General features: G+C 45.4%; 1 protein-coding gene and 1 pseudogene across 4 annotated transcripts in view; both read left to right on the plus strand.

Moving 5' to 3' along the window:
• The window catches only part of RNF24 (ring finger protein 24), a 70,118-nt gene extending 53,816 nt beyond the window's left edge, over positions 1 to 16,302 (plus strand). For all 4 annotated transcript variants that reach the window (XM_050943495.1, XM_050943494.1, XM_050943492.1 and 1 more), the window contains 3 exons: positions 1,118 to 1,159; positions 10,882 to 10,961; positions 13,928 to 16,302. In XM_050943495.1, the coding sequence (XP_050799452.1) occupies positions 1,118 to 1,159; positions 10,882 to 10,961; positions 13,928 to 14,066 (261 nt within the window). In that variant the 3' untranslated portion in view covers positions 14,067 to 16,302. The remainder of the gene's footprint in view (positions 1 to 1,117; positions 1,160 to 10,881; positions 10,962 to 13,927) is intronic.
• LOC127048535 (uncharacterized) lies at positions 1,517 to 1,641 on the plus strand (annotated as a pseudogene).
• Positions 16,303 to 23,186: the final 6,884 nt, after the last annotated feature.

A 23,186-nucleotide genomic window follows, 5' to 3' on the forward strand; every position in this document is an offset into this window, starting at 1 on the left:
ACACACTGGTTGTATGGCTTATTACAATAATTTGTAACCTAATATCCCTCCTTTGACTTACGACTGCAAAGGTGTTAATTGCCCGTTTCATTTTAAGTGTGTTTTTGCAGCATGTGTTAGCCCCTTATGCATGACAATCTGTCCCAGCCTCTCTTTAGTCAGGACATTCTGGTTACCTTCTCCAGACCCAATCTCTTCCACCAACAAAAGATATTCCCTCACCCACTGTCTCAGCTTTCTTTAGTGTTTTGGTCATTTACTTTTCAGTTCTGTAGTCTGAGCAAGCATTCTGACATTTAATAACATTACAAATGTACAATCCTTTCTTTGATTACAATCCCACTAACTGCTAGTTAGCCAAACGAGAGACAGAACTGTGAGCAAAAACAAGGGGGGAAAGGATGAATTGGTAAGAGGAGGAAATATCTGAATAATGAAGTTCATCAAACAATATGGAAACATGGCATATTTGATTTCAGAAGGTGGTTCTCTGGATCTCATCCCCTTCTTTGGATTAGCAGTTGTAATTTAGACAATAGCTGCCTCCCCTCTCACACATGTTCTTGGCAAGCATTTTGAAAACTGTTTTTACTAGTTTACTATTCATGTCTGGTTTATTTAGGCTTTCAAGTTTCTGGTGTTTGGGTTTGTTTGTTTTTTTTTTTTACTTCTAAAGACATTAGCTATAATTTGCCTACAGATGTATATCAGTATTCAAAAATATCTCTGTTGATGAACTATCTATCTCTATCTCGCACAGGAGAAACTTGGCATAGTGGAATAAAAGACCCACAGCAGAGGCACAGCTGGCCTGGGTCAGCTGACTTGGGCTCCCATTGCAGAGCTAAAATTGCTTACTTGATGTTCAGGCTCAGGGACCTTCTCTTCTCACCTGGTTGTTAGGGACGTTCAATCCATATAGCTAAAGGGGAGGAAATACAACACAGAAACTTTGTCCCTTTAAATTACTTCTGTTAACGATTAAATACAAAGGAAATTATTTACATCAGCTTTATTTCTTTGAAAGGAAATCTCTGAAGACCCCATTGATATAATGAAGTACAGCGATCAGAAATGGTAGACATCCCGGTCCTAATGCTGTGTCTCTGTCTTGCAGGTTATTCTAAAGGAAAAAGTAAAAGAGCTTAATCTGCATGAGGTAAGCAAGTATTTTTGGGCTGCAATGAGCTATTACACCTACAGCCCAAGGCCTCTTTCTCCGGTTCAGGAGTCAGCTGTTTGTCATGTTCTTTTTCTGGAATGATTATACAACTCATTTAGATTTCACGCATTCCTGCTTCTGGTCACATGTGGTTGAGGGAGATGGGCAGAGTAAATAAAGAATAACCAAAAATCTACAGATAAGAGGGAACAAAATGAAAATAAAAATCCGCCATGTTACAGTTTATGGTGTAAATAGATCAGGCGCAAATAGAACAATTGATTGTTCTGGATCAATGTTGTTACGGGTGCTCATTTCTGCGTTTATATCAGATTAGAGAGACAAAGTAGGTGAGGTAATGTGCAGTATCATAGCCAGTGAAGTTAATCTGAGGTGTGATTATTGCTAGTTGAAATCTTTTACACCTCTGTGGAAGCTTGAAAGCGTGTCTCTTTCACCAGTGGAAGTTGGTACAGTAAAAGATATTACTTCTCCCACCTTGTCTCTGTAATATCCTGGGACCAACACAGCAAACAACAATGGTTTACATCTGGTTGGTACTTAAATTCCAGAATACCAGTCATGTGCCCCAGGATGATTATTTAAGCACCAGTGCAGAACTCAGTGTCCAAACTTAAGTCCCCAGGAGAAAAAAAAATGTGTTTTTATACTAATATTAATTGGAGGAGGGAGGGACAGAGTTTGTGTCTAAGTCAATTTGTCCTGAAGGCATGTCCACAAAACTTGATGCCATGAAGTTATGGCATGACTGGGGGGTTGGCATCTATGACTGAATGGCTTGTTGGCCATTTTTTGGAAAGAACGAAGCAAGGCAAGAGGTGAGATAGAAGCCAGCAAGGAGGAGGATAGAAATGGCTGAGAGAAATGAGTGATGGCAGAGAGGAGTGGTGGAAATCTTATTAATGGGGAGGAGGAACATTCTGGATTTAGTGAAGGCCCCAGCACAAGGGGGACTGTACACCAAACCTCTCTGATTGCAGCATAGTCAGTGTTTAACTGTAGACTTGTTAAGTGGGAAAGGAGTTGAATACCAGGTTGTCTAGGAACAGAAAGGTTGTTTACAGTAGTGAGGTGCTGTTGCCACATCATGGTTACTTAGTAACCCAGTTTGGATTTTTAATGTGGCTTCAATGTTACAGGAAGGTGACCAGAACAGACTAATGACTTACATTGTCTGCCCTTGTCCCCACTTAAACTTAAACACGTTTGTTTCCATTTAGCTTCTGGGTGGCCAAAGTGCATCTCCCTAATGCAGCCATGGCGTAGTACTCAACGCTCGAGCCAAAATGTTTGTGTGACTCTCTGTGCATAAGCTGTCTGAAAGGACAGCCCCCCAGCACACAACCTCTCTGCTTCTGCGGGCTCCAGTTGTTGCCCTGAATTAATAGGGATAGAGGCAGCAGAAGAGCCCAGAACAAAGCAGAAATAATGGAGGGCTGGGTAACTGCAATGGACAGACAGAGCCCGTGGCCTGAGGCAGCATCCAGTGTTGGTCAGCCAGAGAGGGACTGCAGCAGTCATGGGGCTCTGGGAGGACAATATGTATGTTATGAATGCACATCCACAGTCCCCAAACTAGCCTACATGTAAACAGATGCCATTGTCATGGTGTTTCCTGGAATTTTTTAGAAGTCCAATTTGTTAATGAAACAACTGGAAGCCTGACTCTGAAATACTTCTGTACCACATCATTTGCTTCCTGCATATGGAAGCTGATTTGCTGTTGCTGGATTAGGAAGGCTCCCACACTGAAGTTTGAGTAGGATGTTGGTTTGGGGTGGGGTCGGAGGTGGGGGGGGAAGCATTTGGGGACAGAAATAATGTATGTAAGATGATAGAAAACAGTAGATAAAAGAGAGAGTCAAGTGTGGGTCCCTCAAATATAGCAGTATAAAGGTGATTCCTGACTCAGACTTGGTAATAGGTCAGATGAATACATTTCTTGTTGCTACCTGAGTTGGGCTGAGTAAACCCTGTGGCACTTCATTCCAATTTAAAAACACCCAGCCGCTTAAGCGTTTGTCCATTATGATTGCAGAGATCCCCTTTGCAGTATGAGCCATAACCGTGCTGCCTTCTTGAGTCTGCAGATAGATAAACGATACCTTGAGAAGTAGGAAGGGCATCCATTCCCAGAAGCCAGATGTCTACTTTGGTATGTTCAGAATTATGCCATTGCTGACTCTTTCGCTGCTGATTATTTTAACAAGAACAGTGAGTTCTTAGAATAATAGAGCTGGAAGGGACCTCAAGAGGTCATCTGATCCAGTCCCTTGCACGCAGGGCAGGACTGAGTATTATCTAGATCATCCCTGACAGGTGTTTGTCTAACCTGCTCTCAAAAATTTCCAGTGATGGAGATTCCACAATCTCCCTAGGCAACTTACTCCAATGTTTAACTTCTGGGATTGCAGTGGAGCATGCATCAGTTAGCACTTCTCCCAACCCTCATCACCCTGCTGCCTTCATGAGTCAACAGTGTGCCCCAGAGTGCCCTTCTTGCCAAGAAGGCTAACAGCATTTTGGGCGGTATAAGTAGGAGCATTGCCAGCAGATCAAGGGACATGATCATTCCCCTCTGTTCGACATTGATGAGGCCTCATCTGGAGTAGTGTGTCCAGTTTTGAACCCCACACTACAAGAAGGATGTGGAAAAATTGGAAAGAGTCCAGCAAAGGGCAACAAAAATGATTAAGGGGCTGGGGTACATGAGGAGAGGCTGAGGGAACTGGGATTGTTTAGTCTGCAGAAAAGAATGAGGAGAGAGATATACCCATCTCACAGAACTGGAAGGGACCCTGAAAAGTCATCATGTCCAGCCTCTGCCTTCACTAGCAGGACCAAGTACTGATTTTGCACCAGATCCCTAAGTGACCCCCTCAAAGATTGAACTCACAACTCTGGATTTATCTGGCCAGTGCTCAAACCACTGAGCTATCCCTCCTCCCTGGTAGCTGCTTCAACTACCTGAAAGGGGGTTTCCAATGAGGCTGGATCCACTGTTCTCAGTGGTACCAGATGACAGAACAAGGAGTAATGGTCTCAAGTTGCAGTGAGGGAGGTTTAGGTTGGATATTAGGAAAAACTTTTTAACTAGGAGGGTGGTGAAGCACTGGAATGGGTTATCTAGGGAGGTGGTGGAATCGCGTTCCTTAGAGGTTTTTAAGGTCAGGCTTGACAAAGCCCTGGCTGGGATGATTTAGTTGAGGTTGCTCCTGCTTTGAGCAGGGGGTTGGACTGGATGACCTCCTGAGGTCCCTTCCAACCCTGATATTCTATGATTCATCATTGATGATGCCTAGATTGGTATGGGTTCAAATTGTATTTGGCACTGGTGTGGCTGCTGCTGGAATACTGTGTCCAGTTCTGATGTCCACAGTTGAAGGAGGATGTTGATAGATTGGAGAGGGCTCAAAGAAGAGCCCTGAGAATGATTAAAAGATTGGAAATCATGCTTTGTAGTGAAAAACTCCAGGAGTTCAATCTATTTATTTCAACAAAGAGAAGCTTAAGGGGCGACTGGATCACAATCTGTAAGTACGAACATAAGGAACAAAAATTTTGGTAACAGAGCTCCTCAATCTAACAGACAAAAGCATAACAAGATTCAGTGGCCGGAAGCTTAGGCTAGACAAATTCAGACTTAAAATGAGGTGTCAATTTCTAACAGGGTAATTAACCATTTACCAAGGGATGTGGTGGATTCTCTGTCACTAGCAACTTTCAAATCAAGATTGGATGTTTTGCTGAAAGATCTGCTCTAGTTCAAGCAGGAATTAATCTAGGGAAATCCTATTGCCTGTGTTATACAAGCGGTCAAACTAAATGATCACAGTGGTCCCTTCTGGCTTCAAAATCTATGAACTTCCAGACATAGATTGGAATCCTATTAGAATTCCAATTTAAACCTTACACCAGGAAAAAACTAGTGATTTCCTTGTCCACTCTTATATCCTAGTAAACCAAGTGGGTTGACTTATGGGGTCTATATACCAGCTGACATTTCTGAAGGAATGAAACTTAAACCACCTGGAAATATGTGTGTGCTAGGTCAAAAGAGTGAAACAGGCTGTACTCTCACTTCCAGAGACTCTGCTAGAGAAGTGTGTGTGTGTGTGTGTGTGCGCACTTCTGAGCTCTCAGAACGCAGGCCAAACATTTCGGCCTCCATTGACATGCTGTGGATGTTGAGCCTCGTGCAAGGTGACAATATTACCAAACAAAAGCCTGCTTTGTGCATTTTAAACAATTTTGCCCTAGTAAAATTTACTCTCAAGCGCTCCCATGTGCACTAAGGATTAATTCCATGCAGGGTTGGCGTGGGGGAGGGGTCATGCTTTTTGTTTACACCAGAGTTTGGTGGAGAAATGCCCAAAACCAGGTTCAGATGTCTTTTTATTTCTGTTTTAAAAGTTTAAATAAAACCCCTGGCCTGTTTTACAGATGCAAAAATTTTAGGGGTGCAAATCTGAGTTAACCCACCTGCCAAATGTTAGCTTGATTTGTCTAGAAACACCCAAAAATTCTAACTCTCCAAATCTAGAAAGTCTCCTAACAGTAAAAGCCGACTTGTCCCTAATTACAGTGATGCCATCAGCACTGTCACAGTATCTTGCGGAGACTCTGAATTTAAATTGCAGGACATCAGAGAGAAGAGAACTCTGGATTGCAGAAGGTGAGGCAACTGTGACCAGCATGAATCTGACACCCTTCTACCACTGCCTTGGGGAAGCTAAGGGAACACCACCAGTTATGCAGTTGGACCAGAGCAAGACCTGCCAGCAGCTATTTTAAATGAAGAAGTAATTTATGTTTGAAACAAACTCCTATGCCTGGACATACTGTGGTAGGGAAGGAATATCCCACAGGACTGTCATTGAAGTTTGCTAGATGGTCTCAAAAATATTCCCCATTAGAGACACCATTTTCTCATCTACCTCTGTTATTTAGACTTGCAGTAATAAGTGTGAGTCTGCTTCATCCAACAGCCGGTGTTAGGCAGGCCTTTCACCTGGTTTTAAGGCAGGTGGTTCTCTTTTTCTATGTCACACGGATGCAGGTGGAGCAGCACGCTCTTCAAAATGACATCTTCCATGTGGTGTGACCTTGACCGTACCATATGTGCAAGGTCACACGAATGGGATCACACCCTGGCCCACACCATTCCCAGAAGTACTGGCATGTCCAGTCCTGGCAGTGGCTCTTAGCCAGCATTCACCCATCACAGCATGTGCCCTGCCACTGTGAAGCGTTCATGGTGTGCGGTGGGAATGTTTAGTTACAGGAGGAGCGGAGATACACTTGACTGTACCTGGAATAATATTAATACTCTGCCTATAATGCCTCTCGTCCGTGGTACTTAAGGCCCTGATGCAGTATTTGCTTCCTGGCACCTCTTTACCAGGAAGAGGTAGGCGAGCTGGAGAGAGTTCAAAGAAGAGCAGCAGAAATAATTATGGGGCTGCAGCAACTTGGCTTAGGAAGGAAGATGAACAAAGCTCAGTTGTTTTTCCCTGTAATTCAGAAAAAGCTGAAAAGAAACATCCTAAAAATTCACCTTTTGGCCACTGTTGACTGCTCTGGTTGCTGCTCATAAGACCTAGCAAACACTCGGGAGAGAAAGGATCCTGTAGAGCTCTTTGATTCCGCATGTCTGCTCTATTTTCTGTAGTGCCACTTGACAAGCCATTAACATGGTGCAAACTATGTGTTCACAGTACTGAAAAAAAGAAGTCTGGATAGCAGTCTGGGGTCCAATCCTGAGGGCTTGACTTGGGCAAACCTCCTTTGAAGTCAGTGAGGGTTTGCCTGTGCTGCAGGATTGATCTGATCTGTAAAGAGAATTTGAGACTGATGACTGGATATAATCAATTGATCTTGCTCCCTTTGAAAAGGTTTGGGCAGTCAAGAACTCCTCGTGTCCCTGCAGCCCTTGCCATTGGAGTGTGCTGCACCCGGGACAGACTGTCTGTTTGCTAAGCCTTTTGGGAGCTTTCAGTTATATGAGAAGAACAGCATTAAAATACAGCACAGCACGTTAAAGAGCCCTGCACCACTGCAAGCACAAGTATCAATGATGCAGCCCCAGGAAAGTATCATTTCAGTGAAGAATCGAAGGCAAAAGGGAGTTGGAAGCATCAAAAATGGGTTAGGAGGAACCTGTGATTCAGACTAAGGAATCAAAATGTATTCCTCATACGAGCACCTCCAATAACTATCTATAGCCACCTTTAACGTGCTTCAATCAACTCTAGTTTTACTTGTATTTCAGGATATTTAACATTCTGTTCCTTCACATTTTCTACATAAGCTTCAGGGCTTGGAAAGACAGGAGGTGATCATTATAGATGCTACTTCTGTAGTACTTCACGTGTGCAAAGCCCTGTACAGATTTTCACTAACCTTAATAACAGTCTGTGAGGGAGATGAGTATTATCCCTATTCTGCAGATGGGGAAACTCGGGCAGAGAGATTAAGTGAGTTATCCAAGGGGACAGAGGTGGTTGAGTCAGGATTAGAGTTTAGGAGTTACTGGCTCCCAGGTTTATGCCACTAGACCATGTGCCTCTTAAGTTTGTAGTCTCTATTTTATCTTTTACAAGACACTACTTCATTGACCTCACAGAAAGCAAGTAACGTAGAAGGACCCCACCCACACTGGGCCACCTGCTGTGTTTGCTGAACTGGATTAGCATGACGGGTCGGCCATCTTGGGTGGACAGGTTCAGACTGCGTCTATACCGAACTTAGAAACTCTCCTAGCCAGGACCTCATTCCTGGTTTTTCATACGGTGAAGATCTAGCCTAAAATACCGTTTCTAAACTTGGGCTTACCACTAGCCAGCCAACCCCTGTTTTAAAATTGAGCTGGCCTGAACTGGTTTTAAATCTGGTTTCTAACTAGCTCAACCCTGTGTAGAAGGGAATAACCCTCATAGGCAAAGTATAGGTGTTTGACATCAGCCATGGTGGCAGTCTCCCTGTCTAGCACTGCTGAGGAAGAGCAACACACAGAATAAATGTTAAAAAGGAAATCAAACTGGGCTTTCCCATAGTGGAAAGGAATCAAAGTGGATCTAAAAGAAGGGTAGTTACTGAGGAGCAGGGTGGTGAAAGCCCTAATCTTTTCCCTGCTGGTGATTTAATGGAAGTGAGGTTGGGGAAGTCCAACTTGGGACCTATTTGCACTGTAGGAGTTTTCATGTTAAGAAACCCAGTTACAGTGTGACAATCCCAGGACTTACACTGTACAGTAGAACCTCAGAGTTAAGAACTGACCAGTCAAAGACACACCTCATTTGGAACTGGAAGTAAATAATCAGGCAGCAGCAGAGACCAAAAAAATGCAAATATAGCACCGTACGGTGTTAAATGTAAACTACGAAAATAATAAAGAGAAAGCAGCATTTTTCTTCTGCATAATAAAGTTTCAAAGCTGTATTAAGTCAATGTTCAGCTGTAAACTTTTGAAAGAACCACCATAACGTTGTATTCAGAGTAACGAACATTTCAGAGTTCAGAACAACCACCTTGCCCTAGGTGTTCGTAGCTCTGAGATTCTACTGTAATTCAAACTGACTTGTATTTTCACGTCCTCCCAAACTAGGCTGCAATACAGTCCAAGGTTGTAGCATGGTCTGGGTCGACTGTTGAAACCCGGGTCAGGCCTGTCCATACTATGTGACTAAATCTTGTATTATATTAAGCCTCTCCCACCCACTCCCAAAAAAGGGTAGTTTCCACAGTGCAGATGAGAACTTGATTGTTAAAAAAGAGCTAGCCACACCATAAAAAGCACCTTCGCAGTAGTCTTGAAATAAGAGAGGCTGAAGAGCTGGAATAGCAGGAGTCCTTATGGACCAGGATTAAGGTGATTTGGAAGGGTTCTCTAGGTATCTTGTACAGCACAAGACCTGGCTAGGTCAGATGTGAAGCAGGCAATTTAACCTGTAAATTCAGCTACAGATATCTCCCCACCTAATAAATTTTTTTACCAGCAATCCAGTGGGTGTAGTGGTACATAAGAGCTGGAGTTAGGGGTGCAGGGCAGCACCCCCTGGCTTGAAATGGTTTTCATTATATACAGGGTTTACACTTTGGTTCAGTGGCTCTCAGCACCCCTGTAGTGGTGTGACCAAAGTGAAGGACATGGTGGATTTTATAAATAGGATATTACTGCTAGACAACATGTCATTTACAGGGTTGCCATACTGATTAGGAAAGAAGTCTCTGTTTCTTGTGTGCATAATCTTTAGTTGTTCACTTTTGAAAGTCAAATGGAGCGTTAACAATCGCCTGAGTGCTTCTGCTTCGCTGGCATCATTTCCATAGATCACTGAGTATCCTTGGTGCCTTTCTGCAAGCGCATATTCTACTATGCTTACTGATTAGCTCTCTTGAAATATCCCAGTGATCAACAGTGGAAAGTTGGCTGGATCTAGGAGCCTATTGCCAGCGAGGTGTGGCTGCTATTGACAATTAAGCCAAGAGTCTCAGTGAAGAGCTAATGGCAGTTGTGTGGGAGTGAGTTTTACACGCTAAGATAACTTTTTTTTAAACTAAGAGCGTGTCACAAGGTGGGGAGAGGGCTCTTGGGTAGTCTGTATCAACTGACCATCTGTCTGACCATCCTCAGCAATAAAAGGTAATAAGCTGTGTTGGGTGATTAGAGCCCAGTTTTTTATATTAAATGCAGAGAATGTTAAACTCTCTGATTTGGATTAACATGTCAGATTAACAAATTGAGGCCCTTGTTTACTTATCACTTAAACTCTCCCAGCCCTGATACATGTGACTGTTCCAAACTCAGATTGGTCTGTGCATGGTTACTCAGCATAAGCCTCACAGAACGGGCTCTGCACGGCACTTGCAGCTCTTGTACTCTCTCTGGGTTTGCCTATGCTACAGGAAAAACATTGAGAGGAAGCTTAGACCTGCAGAAAGGCAGTGATGTCAGAGTTGTGTCCAGTGTCAAGACTGCAGGTTCACCATGGCCATGTCTACACAACAAAATTATGTCAACCTAATTTATGTCGGCATACACCCACTCCGGTTATTAAATCACTTGTGTGCGCACACCCAGGGCTCCTTGTGTGGGTGGTGCACGTCCTCCCCAGGAACACTTGGATCAATTGTATTGTCAATGTGGGACATGGTGGGATGGCTCCTGAAAGCCCTTAACAGTCAACATAAGCTACACAGTGTCTATACTGGCATTGCATTGTCCAAATTACATGCAGCATGACACTACACCACTCGGGGAGGTGGTGTTATGAAATCAGCATAGAGAGGAGGCACTTATGTCAGTGGGAGCCAAATTTAAGTGAAGATGCTTCCAAAGGTAGGTTGATGCAAGGTAGCGTATGTTGACCTAACTGTGTAGTGTAAACCCTGTCTGTAACACTGGCCTCTGGATGTTTTTCCACTACAATATTTTTGTTAGGCTCACAAATGAATAACATAACCCATTTTCACTGAAATGTGTTCTGTCTCAAGCCAGAGTCATAGTGAGACCATTTGACAAACCTGCATCCCTGATGAGAGACAGTTCTTTAAAACTCTCCTGTTAGTCAAAAGAGCAGTTTGGTGGAGAGGTTCCTCAGGGAATGTTTCCATTGACTTAACCTTACCTCCAGAGTATGTATTCAGAAAGTTTTCCATCAACTAATTCATTGTCTCTCTGCTTTCTTACCTTTCAGATCTGTGCCGTTTGTTTGGAGGAATTCAAGCCCAAAGACGAGTTGGGAATCTGTCCATGTAAACATGCCTTCCACAGAAAGTAAGTGCTGAGCTACCAGAAGACCAAAGTTATGTTTACAAAAGCCTTGCAAGTCTCTTGGAAACACTGGCAGCACTACGTAATTGATGGCCTTTGAATTACAAAGGCTTATATTGTATACATCTGCCTGTGCTGTGTTCTAAAGGATTAACAAATGCTACTCCTCTTTAATAAGGCCTCATTGACTGTATTAAGTTGAGCCATGTTTACTGAAGCTTTGGAAATCTAGTCACAGTTGCCTTGAAAGTTGGTGGGAAAAGTTTGTCTGCACACGAGCCTCTCCTTTAATGGAGAGACTTGTCTTGTCACAAATTCATTTGCGTTTGGCAGTCGAGGGTTCTAAGGGGTGTGTACGCGGCTGTGTGCTGCATGTTGCACCGTTAAACCTGCCCAGGGTGGGCCTTCATTCTAAAAGCACAGCTCACTGCAATGTGCAATGCTCAGAACAAAGCAGAACTAGCTTGCCTGGTTGGGACAGGAGAGTTTGGAAGGGAGCAGGGGTATTTGGCAATGGGTATACAAGGCTTCTCAAAGCGTATGGGGAACATGACGTGTGGAGTGGGTGGATGGAAACAGAGCATTCTAGGTAAGCTCGAGTGAGGAGTCGCAAGGGCTGTCTGAGGAGATGGAGGTGAGAATAGAGGCATGCAGAGGCTGATGAATTAATCGCTGGAACTGGATGTGTAAAGAGAGAGGGAAGACGGTGAAGGGACTTGAGTGGCAGGGGAGATGTGATCAGAATGGCCTGAAAGGAAGAGAATCTAGCCAGTAACCTTTCTGACAGGCTGGAGTGGAAAGAGTGGAATACAGGGAGACCAGGGAGGAGGAAGCTTACGGTGATCGGGGTGGCAATGGGTGAAGACCTGCATTGAGGTCATAGCAGTAAGGCTAGAAATGAAGTAAATACTTGTCCTGGAATGCTGTTGCTCTGTTAATTTGTAGGCTGTGTATCATTCTTGTATAGCATATGATGTGGGAGAGGGAGGGGCCATGGCTGCCTCCAAATCCCACTGCAGTCACTTCTCCCTCTGCCCTGGCTGGAGAGAGGCCAGCAGGCACTCTAGTACTATTGAGCTGGAACTTTCCAGTTTAGTTGTGAACTTCACACCCTGCAACAGGATTTTAGTTGAGCTAACACACAGTAAAAGCTCACGCATTCCCCACCCCCAGCTTGCTGTCTACCAGGTGACTCTAATTGTTGGCTATATAAGGGAACTGTTAGACTATGTCTACACTGAAATTTCCTGACCAACAAAAGTTTTACCAAAGAGTGGGGAAAAAAAGACACCCCTAACCAACAAAAGATTTTTACCGAGGAAAAGTGCCGGTGCAAACAGCACTTGGTCGGCAGGAGACACTCTCGCCCAACAAAGCTAACGCCCCTTGGTGGAGGTGGTTTTATTTTGGAGCTCTCTCCTGCCGACAGGACAGGTATACTTCATACCTTACAGATTTGCTCTAAGTCAGTGCTGTGTGTTCCCATGGTATGAACGCATAACTTCCCCCTCCCCCAAAGCATGTAACCTAAACAGCCAGCGGAAAACTGCTTTCCCACTCGTGCAAAGTTGGTTTTTCAGTGACCCAGAGCTGGACATGGGCCTAGGTTTTGTGACTTTACTCCCTCAAAAATCTGCAGATCCAGGAATCAATCTAGCTGTGATGGCTTCTGTGTACTCTCTGTGCATGTCTGTGGTGTTATGCATTGCACCTGTTCATGCCTTCAGATCCTGGTGTTCCACACGCTCTGGACAGCTATGGAGCACGCTCTGTTGGGAAGCGCTGCGTGAGCTTCTGGAGCTAGATCCGGAATAGTCCATCTCTCTTGTGCGCAAGGCAAGGAAAAAAGCCAGACACTGATAGTTTTGGACTGAATCCTGCAAAGTGCTGAGCACCTCCTGTGCTTCAGTGGGAGTTGACTTTGCTTTGCACCCTGCAGGAGCAGAGCTTTGGGACCTAGCAGTAGCTCAAATGCAGCCTTCGGGCGCTGGAGTCTGTTTCCCTGGGAGAGGGAACAGTGGTGAAGAAACTGGAGTTATCCCCTCCTCCCTTTAGAAAATGCCATTGGTTCTTTACCTTCCACCTGTCGACCTGCCAGAGATGGGCAGAACTGACATCCGATATGTCGTACTTCCCATGCTGCAGTTTTGATATGAGCCCAAGTCCTGGGACAGGGTTCAAATCTGCCAGATATTTTGCTCTGAGGTGGGATTGCTACCAGCAGAGTTGTGCTAACACAGCAACCCTCTGGGCCTAATTCTGCGAGCCTGCTGTGTGCAAAGCATCCACTGAAGAGCTCAGAGCTGTGTTGGGGGTCGGCAGAAGGCAAGAGCTTGAGTTGAGGATGCCAGATCTGACTGGCTTGGGGGCTTTTGTCCGGATGTGGGTTTGCTTGGATGGCATCAGAGAAGTGAGAGTCACCACAGAAGTTCATAATGGCTTTCTAGCAGTCATCCCAGTTCAGCAGAATCAGGCGCATTTAGGTGCAGTTTTTTTATTTGCATAAGATGGGGGTGCAGAATTTTAAAATTCTTTGGGTGAAATTATCTCTAAATTCCAGCATAGAGCTGGCATAGCAATTTTCCTGCTATTATAAAAATGCACGTTCACTGTATAAAATTGACTTTCTATGTGTGAATGCAAAGAAGGACTTTAAGATCAACTAAAACTCTGGGGGTAGAAATGTGCCTAATAGGATGAAAATGGCAGGTGAGTGTGGAAGCTAGGAGTCTGGGGCTTGATTCCACCTTTGTCACTGACTCTCTACTTGAACTTGGATAGGTCATTTAACTTTGCTCTGTTTCCACAGTTTTAACGTGGAGATAATGATTTTTACCTCCAAAAGGCTGAGCGAATCAATGATTGGCAAGTGAGAGGAGGTGCTCGGATGAGGGGGCCATAGAAGTGTTCAGTGTTGGTAATCGGTTTCAGTGTGAATTAACTCTGTCCTCGCTTTTCTTCGTTCCCAGGTGCCTCATTAAGTGGTTGGAGGTGCGAAAAGTGTGTCCGCTCTGCAACATGCCTGTCCTACAGCTGGCACAACTCCATAATAAGCAGGACCATGGGCCTCCCCAGGGACCCCTGCCTGGGGCAGAGAACATTGTATAGCTTCTCCCAAGCAAAGGACACTTCCATCACAAAAACTATCGCAAAGATGAAAACGATGGACTTATGCAGAGAATCGCAGATCTCTGAATCTGTTGCTTACAGCCTTGGTGCATCTACCAGGATTCCCTTTGTCTCATGAAGAGCTCCCACGATGCACTTTAGGAGACGGGGCCAGATGCTTGGACTTCAGAACAACCAAAGCAATATGCCACCAGCGCAACAAGACGACAAAAGGCAACAACAAGCCTAGTGTTTGGGTTTTTGAGAGCACTTTATGACGGACCCTGTCGCCGATATTACACGTGTAGGCCTGGTACCTGTTTCTGGCTAGTTGACTATATGGTGTGCTGAGCAGGAGGGATAATGTTACAAGTATAATAAGAGAACTCACAAAGCAAAGTCTTTCAAGACACTGGCCCCTGGGTACCTTGAATGGCAGATCCTATGCAGCCAGTGGACATCTTCCCATCTTAAAAAAACAAAACCAACCTTCACACCCCCTTTAAAAACTGTCTCTGGAAGGCCAAACCCATTCAGCGGTTACTTCATGCTGAATTGCTAGTGGCCGGAGAAATGAGCAAGGGTTTTACATTGTTCCTTTGTGGAGATTTTCCCGAAGTTGTGGGATTACTCTGAAGTTTACATTTTGACAATGTCCTATTAGCATGGACAGCACTAGACCAGTCTGCCAGCAGCCTCTAAGACAGTGCAAGCACATCAGCGCTCTGGGCTGACGTAGTTCCAGGAAAGGTTTGCAGGTATTGGGCTGGATCTGTCCAGTAAGGGAACTGGATCACTCTAATATGCACATATGGCCTGATTGTTTCGGAGGTGCTGAGCACCCACAGCTCCCCAGTCTTCATCTCTGAAAATCAACCCGTACGTGACCCCAGAGGAGCAGTGAGGTTGGATCTGCTCTTGAGAACATCCTTGGCCCCCTGAGTGTTCTGGGAAGTGTTGGGATGATTTCCTACCAAGGGCTGTCATTAAGCTGACGTCGGATACAGGCACTTACTGCAAACCACACCGCAGCCATACACGTATTTGACTCTGCACTAGGAAAGCCCCTTTAAAATGTCTAAGTCCAAGGCTCAGCGCTTGCACGTTTCCCTTCCCTTCTCGTGTAGTTGGTGAAGCTTGGTTGCAGTACACAGCCTCTCTCCTGTCTGCACAATCACAATCTCAAAGGGCTGACTTAACCTGGGCGCAGACAGGCCCAAGTCCACTAAATTCAGCAGAGTTGCTGCCTCTTACTTCAGAACCAATGATAAACCTTGACTAGCTTGTTTCTTTCTCTCGGCTCTGAATTAGCAAGAGGTACCATCCATCTACCCATGTCATTCTGCTGGGGGCCGAGTTATTCAAGTCGCCCTTTTGAGTGCCGTGGCCCACTTGAAATCGATGTGTATTGGACTAAGCGGTGGGGCACAAGGTCTGTTTGTGTGCGTGCGTCTCTTGGGGTTGAGGAGTACTCCTGGTGTTTGGCTGAAGTATATTTAAGCAGGGTAGGTTTCTGATTTCTAGCTCCACTTTCTGAGTGATTCAAAAGTACTGACACTACTCAGATTCCTGAATTAGACCAATAATAAACAGTACAGGTGCAGGTGGACCAGAGAGAAATTCTTGTTAAATGTACATAGTTAGCCATTGTCTAAAATAACGTAAATGTGCACATTGCTTACTGCCTTGGCTTGCCAGCCCGTTCTCCTCCTGGGTACACACCTGTGTGCTTAGCATCTGCTGTAATGCAGTCCCAGGAGAGCCTCACAGCTACTGTCTTCTAAACATTGCTTTATAAGGGCCAAATCCTGCTGCCATTGATCTCAATGGAAAAACTCTCCTTAACCTCGGTGGCATCAGGATAGGGGACTTCAGAGGGGGGATACTGAGCGCCCTCTGCGCTGACTTTGACTATTGCAGCCTGCATGTTGTTTGCAGACTATTGTGACAGCGGATGGGAGGAGAAGGCCCATGTATTTGTTCATGAATGTTAACCCAGCCGCGCATCTGTGGCTAGGTCACTCTGCTGATTTGCCTGCTTGCAGGTATTTGCATGAGCTGTGAGTGACTGAACAGTTTTACACAGGAGCTTTCAATGACCAGTGGGAAGAAAGGTGGGTTGCGAACATCTACCAGTAGCCACGTTGTCCACCATAAACTTCAAATTCCCCATTTCACCAGAATAGAAAAGGGCCAGATGCCGTTATTTCCCTTCCATTGATCAGCACCAAAGCTGGTAGTGGTCGGCAGTATTAATTAAAGCAACGTTAGGTGCCTTTGAGCTTTGTTCCCTTTGCAGAGCTACGGAACAGAACTGCACCACCACCATCTCTTGCAGATGAAACCCACAATCCCACCATGCCTCAGCCTCTCGAGTTTCTGTCTCTGGCCGAGCCAGGCAGGGCACGCTGGCCTATAGATGGATGTCAGCAAAGAGGGTTGATGACTTGTCTCTCTGATATAGCCTAATATATGCATTTCTAATGTGCCTACACAATAATTTAGGTCAGACTGAACAAAAAACCTCCTGCTGCCTCTGAAGTCAATGGGGAATTTTTGCCAGGGGCTTCACTAGGAGCAGGATCGGATCTGATCCATATTGTCTGTCCTGTGATACGTGCCCCCTTCCTGATCCCGCCCACCACCATTTATCCTTTCTATGTACTCTTATTTTTTTGCCACAGCCATTTTTAAGTCATTCAGAAGAATCTGTATCCTGAACGTGATGTGTATGAGACTCTTACCTAGGCAAGTAGGTATCTTGGATTCTATTCTGAATGGAACAAAGATTTGGATTTGAACTATGAATTTAAATTGACAGGGCTGGCTTAGTGTCTTCCCTGCTGTCTCCTGGCTGTGCTGATAATGTTTGCATTTTATTTCTGTGATGAATACACAGGCTACAGTGCTGTATCTCATTGAGGATAAATATGTGTGGTCCCTGCATTCTTGTACCCTGGAAAAGCAGCCAGCCTGGCTGCACTGCTTCCTAGCTGCCTCTGCTTGAGAATCTCTGAATTCCTTCCCTGAACATCTAGGCCACTGAGGATGCTCACAAAGAAAGTTGTGGCTTTTGGTCTCCACTTCACAGTAAATGAAAGTGACTCATAGGCTGGTCTCTGACAGCATATGACTCCTGGAGGAGTGGAGTGCGGTGCTACTCTGGAGTCTGTGTCTCTATTTCTGGATTAGAATTTAGTATGAATTCTATGGGGCTTCCTCACACAGCTCCTGATCCCTTCAGGTTCTCTGTGCTCAGAGCTTCTCCAGAAATCACTGGAGTTCTGTGCAAGGACAGTTTGCAGGATCAGCGCTAAGGATTTTTTCTGATGGCTCACTTGGTAATAGGGTAGTGCAAAAAGCTTCATGTCTGGGTAGGAATCTAGCCTAGGTCACCAGTGTCTGAAAGTCATGGCTGTGTGATGACAGTTGAGTGACCTGCGAATTGGGAGTCTCATTCCCTTTGTTAGCATCTGGTCTCTCCATTCCCAGACACTTCATCTCATTTGGTACCCTTATTGGGAATCAGAGCAGCAAGGCTGAGAAATGGGCCATGGACACATCTTCCTTCTCATTCCTAGGGGTGTCTCTTCAAAGCAGGGACAAAGGCACAGGGAGGTGACTGCATGATGCTGTTTGCAGAACCGCTGTCTGTTCTGGGCACAGATCTTCAGTCTTGAGAGTTTCAATCTATAATTAGTTATTTAGTTTCACTAAATTCTCTGAAACAAAACTTAACTTTTCTGGTTCTCTGCGTCAAATCAAGTTAGAAGCAAACTTGAAGCCATGCTCTGATTGGACCCCAAATCCTGTAGGGGCTGGTAACTATACAAATACATATAATAATGTCAGCACAGCAAATATAAAACGCGGGAGAGGGGAGAGATAAAACCCTCTTGCAGAAGCTGCTTTGAATTTGGTGCCACAGGAAATGTCATCTCAAATGGCCACAGGAATTCCCTGCACTTGTCTGGTGTGCGATATCCTTCAGTGTTTGTTTGAACGAGTACATACAGTGTGGCTGCGGGTTTATTCCACTTGCCTTTACCAGAATATTCAGCTCCCAGACACATCCACACAGTCCACTTCTCAATGAGCCGGTGGAGTGACGGTTATTTTTTTTAATGGACTGTTCCAGTGAGACTCCACCTTTCTCCTATTGCTGTCAGTTTTAGAGCCATCTCAGACGTACTCAGGTTCACCGTGCTGAGGGATGTTAAGGTAGTTTGTCAGTTCCACTCTGTAGTCTCTGTAACCGGCATAACACCACCTTGTGTATAGTGTCTGTTTGGTATCTCTAGAGCAATTGACTACCTCAAGGGAGCCATTTAATGTCTTAAAACATCAGCGGTACTTGTCACAAATGTATGGAGGGGGGGTGCTATACCCACATCTCAGAGCATATGAATGTGTTGTCTTCTCTCCATTTCCCAGCACTAGATTCTGCAGAATAGCACTCAGGCTCTTGAGCAGATGTGTGCTTTGTTTCACATTAACTGGTGACCAGAATATTTGGATGGCTAGCCCCAAAGGTGGCACAGATCCCTGCAAACTCTGCATTCGAGACAGTGACCCGGGCTTGTGGGTGGAGTAAGGCTAAAATATTCACAGGCACCACATTCCTGTCTGGTAAGTTTCCCTCTCCCAGTCTCATTAGTCAAAAATATTTGTTTGACAGGCCACCTGCCCACAACTCCCATTCACTTCAATGGGATTTATGTGTGATTAGCACCTCTCAAGATCGGACCCTAAGAGCCCTTCAGCCAGTGGATGAAAATAGAAGCCCTCATGGCAAATGCAATTGTATCTCCCTTGATTGATTGATTGGTTCTTTCGTATATAGACTTTCTAACCACTTATTCTCTCCTCTAGTATGTACCATAACCCCCACCAGTTAATGGGAAGTACATGTGTACATTTCTATGCGAGAATAGGCCACTAATTTTAGCAGGCTACTTGCAATCCCTTGGTTTCTGATAGCTGAACTAGGACAAGTTGCTCATGGATAATCCCTACTAGCTTGCGATTTCTCTCCCAACTGCATTATTGATGCAAATCTCCATTCCCCATAGTGGAGTGGACAGGATCTCTGTGAATGGCCAGTTCTTGGTGCCAACTCGTGCTGTGGTACAAAACGTACACTGCTCGCTGTAAAAGCCACACCTTGTGGCAACGAAGGTATTTGGAAGTATAGACTCTACCATGTGCCTATGTCTTGTGTTTCCTTCAAAAGTTGACTATTTGCCTTTATTGGAGAAAATTAAGCAACTTGTAGTCAACATTTGAAAAATCTCTTGTGTGTATTTCAAAGCAAAAAGCTGGAGTGTTAATGAGTTGCCATAAACCAGGTTGCACTGACCCGTTGGTCCAGAGCATTTGTAGTGGTGGATTCTGAAGCTTGATCAGATTTCATTGTCTTGATGAGGAAATTGAGCTGCAGGGCAAAGCTCTGTGTCCTCGTGGATGTGTCTTCCTAAAACTCTACATGGTTGGTGAAGGCTCACTTTCCCCCTGGCTTGTTTTTGGTGACCCCAGTATTGAGCTGTTTGCCAGTGGATGGCTGACCTGTCTGATCTCTCACTCCAGTGTAAATCTGGAGTAACTCCATGACCACCAGTGGATTTATACCAGTGTGAGATCAGAATCCAACTCTATCTCGTGGGGATAACTATATACTGATCAATCTCTAGATGACTTTGGATGTAAATGGAAGGGGCAGGATATTACCTGAACCCTGCTCTTTCTTAAGGGTTTCTCTTTTTTGCTTCAGTATTTACAGCTCTCCCTATTGAAGGGGTGCAAGAAAGGGGTCATTCAGTATTACATTGTACAGGCTTTTCTAATGGCAGAGTAGACTGTTCTTTCCAATCCTTTTAGAATGGGGGTAAAGTTTCTCATTACCAATTAGTCTGTGTATTTTGATAGCATCAGTACCTGACCAGTCAAACACTAGCGATAGTTCTTGTGATTAGGCCATCAAGGGTTTGGGTTTATGGGGGGAGGGGGTGTTTTCTCCTTCTCTGTAAATACTGTGTGACTCCTGAGATGTTTATGCCTCTGGGTTCATAGACATGTTTGTACACTAAGAATTCTGCAGCAGAATATTTTTTAAAACATTCGCTGTTTTTTGTAAGCTATATTTTTGTATATTTAATTGCTATTTTAAAATTCTAATGCATCTTTTTTGCTAATCACACTATTGTTAAGGAAAAGAGAATTTGCATGTGATTTGACTTGAAATGTAAATAAATGCGGATTTTGGAAATCGTGCTATGTTGGAGTCTCTTCCGTCACCATCTCACTGAATCACACGTGGTCACCTGTCTCTGGTTTATGTATGTCGTCCGCAGGGTAACCCTGGCTGAGTCCATTGCGGACAAAAGGACAGTACCTACTGCTGGAGGCAGTCTGGGCCAGGACACTATGGTGAGACTGAGTCAGCAGAAACTTGCCCCCTCCTGGCTTTCCCCCCCATAGATCTCAAAGCAAGTAAGCACCATTATCCCACTCTGATGGAAATGCAGAAAAGTGACTTACCTGAGGTCCCGCAGTGAGTTGGGCAGAATGGAGCCCAACATCCTGTCCCCTGTACTGTGTGTGCCACCTCCTGTGTCAAATTAGAACTGGTCATCTTAAGGTTACCGAGGCCCTGGATTCCCTGTCATCCCTTGCACTACAGCCCAAGCAGAATATGAAAGCCTTATGGTTGCATTGTCCGAGTGTGTCCATGGCTCCAGATCACTTCAGTCTGGAACTCTGTGTGCTCAGGCCAATGGACATCAAGCCCTAACTAACTTCTAACCTGAGATTGGCCTGGGCATCCCACTACATAAAGTTATCTACATAAATTTGTTCTGCTGCCTCCGTACACAACTGATCCAGGCTTATGCTTAGCATTAACGAACTATATCTCCCCCTACAGACTACACTTCTCCCTATGCCCTCAGTGTACTGTAGGCGAAGCTGACTCTATCTGAATGAGAAATTCCCCATCAGCCAAGCCAGCCAGACCAGGACTTTTCTGGCTTGTACAAAGTGTTCTATGGTTCAGCAGAAACTTCCAGAGTTCAAACTATTCAGCTTTCCTCTGTGCTAGCAACTACTCCCTGTCCAAAGGAAACCATTCACCATCAACCTGGGAGACCCTGGGACTGGCAATTCAACCTTGCATTGTCCAAATGCAGTGTCCTGCCAAGCTAGATAGAGCTGAGCCAATCATAACAAAGAATTTAGGTGGGGAATTCAGGGGTCACTGTGTATTCTTCCCTGGCTCCATTGGGGGGCCTTTTGGCTAGACCAGACTAGATCCCTGTCTGTGCAGAAGAAGTTGTTGCTACTTAAGACTGCAACTGCTCTAACGTCAACAGTTCTACAGCTTTCCCTGGGGTTTCTGATGCCAAATAGAGGAACAGCAGCTGTGACATTCTCACCATTGAAAGATTTGCCCTCTGGGGAGCAGAGACTTGCTTTGCCCAGGGTAGTGGTGACTGTTTCCAATTCAGGGGGGTTCTTGGTTTTTCCATACCAGGACTCTTCAATCTAGCGGGGATTTCCCACTTCCCTTTAACCGTATTGGGATAGGTTGGAGCAATTGTGATGCTCTGACACCCAATTGCAACCCCCGAGGGGTGGGGGGGTCACAGTCCTCAGGCTGAAAAGCTGCGTTCTAAGTAGTTTCCTTGTGTTCCAGGAGCTGGGATACTATGGCAATGGGATCATCTAGAGCAGGCAGTGCCAAAACCAGTCAATGCTAGAGCGTCATCCTGGGAGCAGAATGGAACCTTGTAGCTAAATGAAACTTTCCCTTCCAGGGGAAGTGTCAGCTGCCGTAGCAACTAGAACTCTGCCGCTGCCCTGTGCAGATCCCCATCCGGCCCACAGGAGTCTGAATCGCCTCCCCAGCGCCACAGATGGGGGCTGCTCCTGCATGAGGAGCACAGGGACAAAACCACACACCGCTGGAATTCTTCCAGGCTGGCTCTGAGCAATCAGCTCTGACTCTCCCCCACCCCCTCCACAGCTGGTAGTGGAAAGTAGAGTTTTATTGCTTAATTGCTCTCTTGACTGATGGCTGCAGTGAAGTGAATCTGGAGAAGCCTGTTACTAAAACAGAAAAACCAGCCCTTCCCCTATAAGAAACGAGGGATTTCTTTACTGAGCTTCCCTTCTGGTCTGCCAGGGACTTTCCATGGTGCTCTTGGCACTGAAGGAATTCAGGCCCCAGAGCAACCTGCTGTTGCTGCCTAGCAAAGGTTTCTACTCAGATGCTTTCTGTGTTTGCCAGTTGCTTTCGTGGGGGAAGCAGCAGCCCCCTGGGCTCTTCCCCTGGTGAGGTGCTGGAGAACACAAGGGAAAAGAGGAAACTTTTTTTCTTTTTTGAACCATCCTAGAGAAAGTAACCAAACTAGCCCAGGGAGTACTCTACAAGGATGACTCCAAAACCCACCAGCAGAAACTTGGCTTGTTCTTCAGTGCTACAGGCTTTTACAACACTGTCTCTAGGGGAGGCTATTAATGATAAGGACAGTCACAACTGGAAGGGACCTGACCCCTCCTATTTCAGGGCATTAGATAAACTCTAACACCTCAAGGGAGCCAGAGGCAATTCTCCCCGGGAGGCAGGTTTAGAGAAAAAGAATATATTTGATGCAAACCGTAGCAGCCACAGCTCAGTGTGAACAAACACCTCACCCTGCTCTCTGCACTGGCACCCCTTGGACTGCACAGAGCATCTCCACGGCAGCTGCGTTGCCCCTGGAGAAGGCGGGGGAGGCAGCTTGTGGCTTAGCAGTTCCTAAGCTGTTTAGGGCTTTCGAGATCAAAGCCACTACCTTTAAATTCCAGTGGGAAACCCCCAGGCAGCGAGTGTGAGCTCATGAGCAATGCTGCTTAACAAGCAGGCTGGCAAATTCTGCCCCAGCTTGTGTGTGTGGCCACTATGGTGACTGGCATGAGGAGAGGAGCTACAGGCCCTCCCTGCCTTGTTAGCACAGCTATCCTCTGCTTCCATCTCTGGAAGATGCGAATGGGGGGAAGGACGACTTGCCGTGCCTCTCTGAGGTGGTCTGTGCATTGTGATCTAAACAAGATGGGACCTAGACATGTCCCATTCCCCTGCAG

Source organism: Gopherus flavomarginatus, chromosome 3 (genome assembly GCF_025201925.1).
Source record: "Gopherus flavomarginatus isolate rGopFla2 chromosome 3, rGopFla2.mat.asm, whole genome shotgun sequence".
Classification (NCBI taxonomy): domain Eukaryota; kingdom Metazoa; phylum Chordata; order Testudines; family Testudinidae; genus Gopherus; species Gopherus flavomarginatus.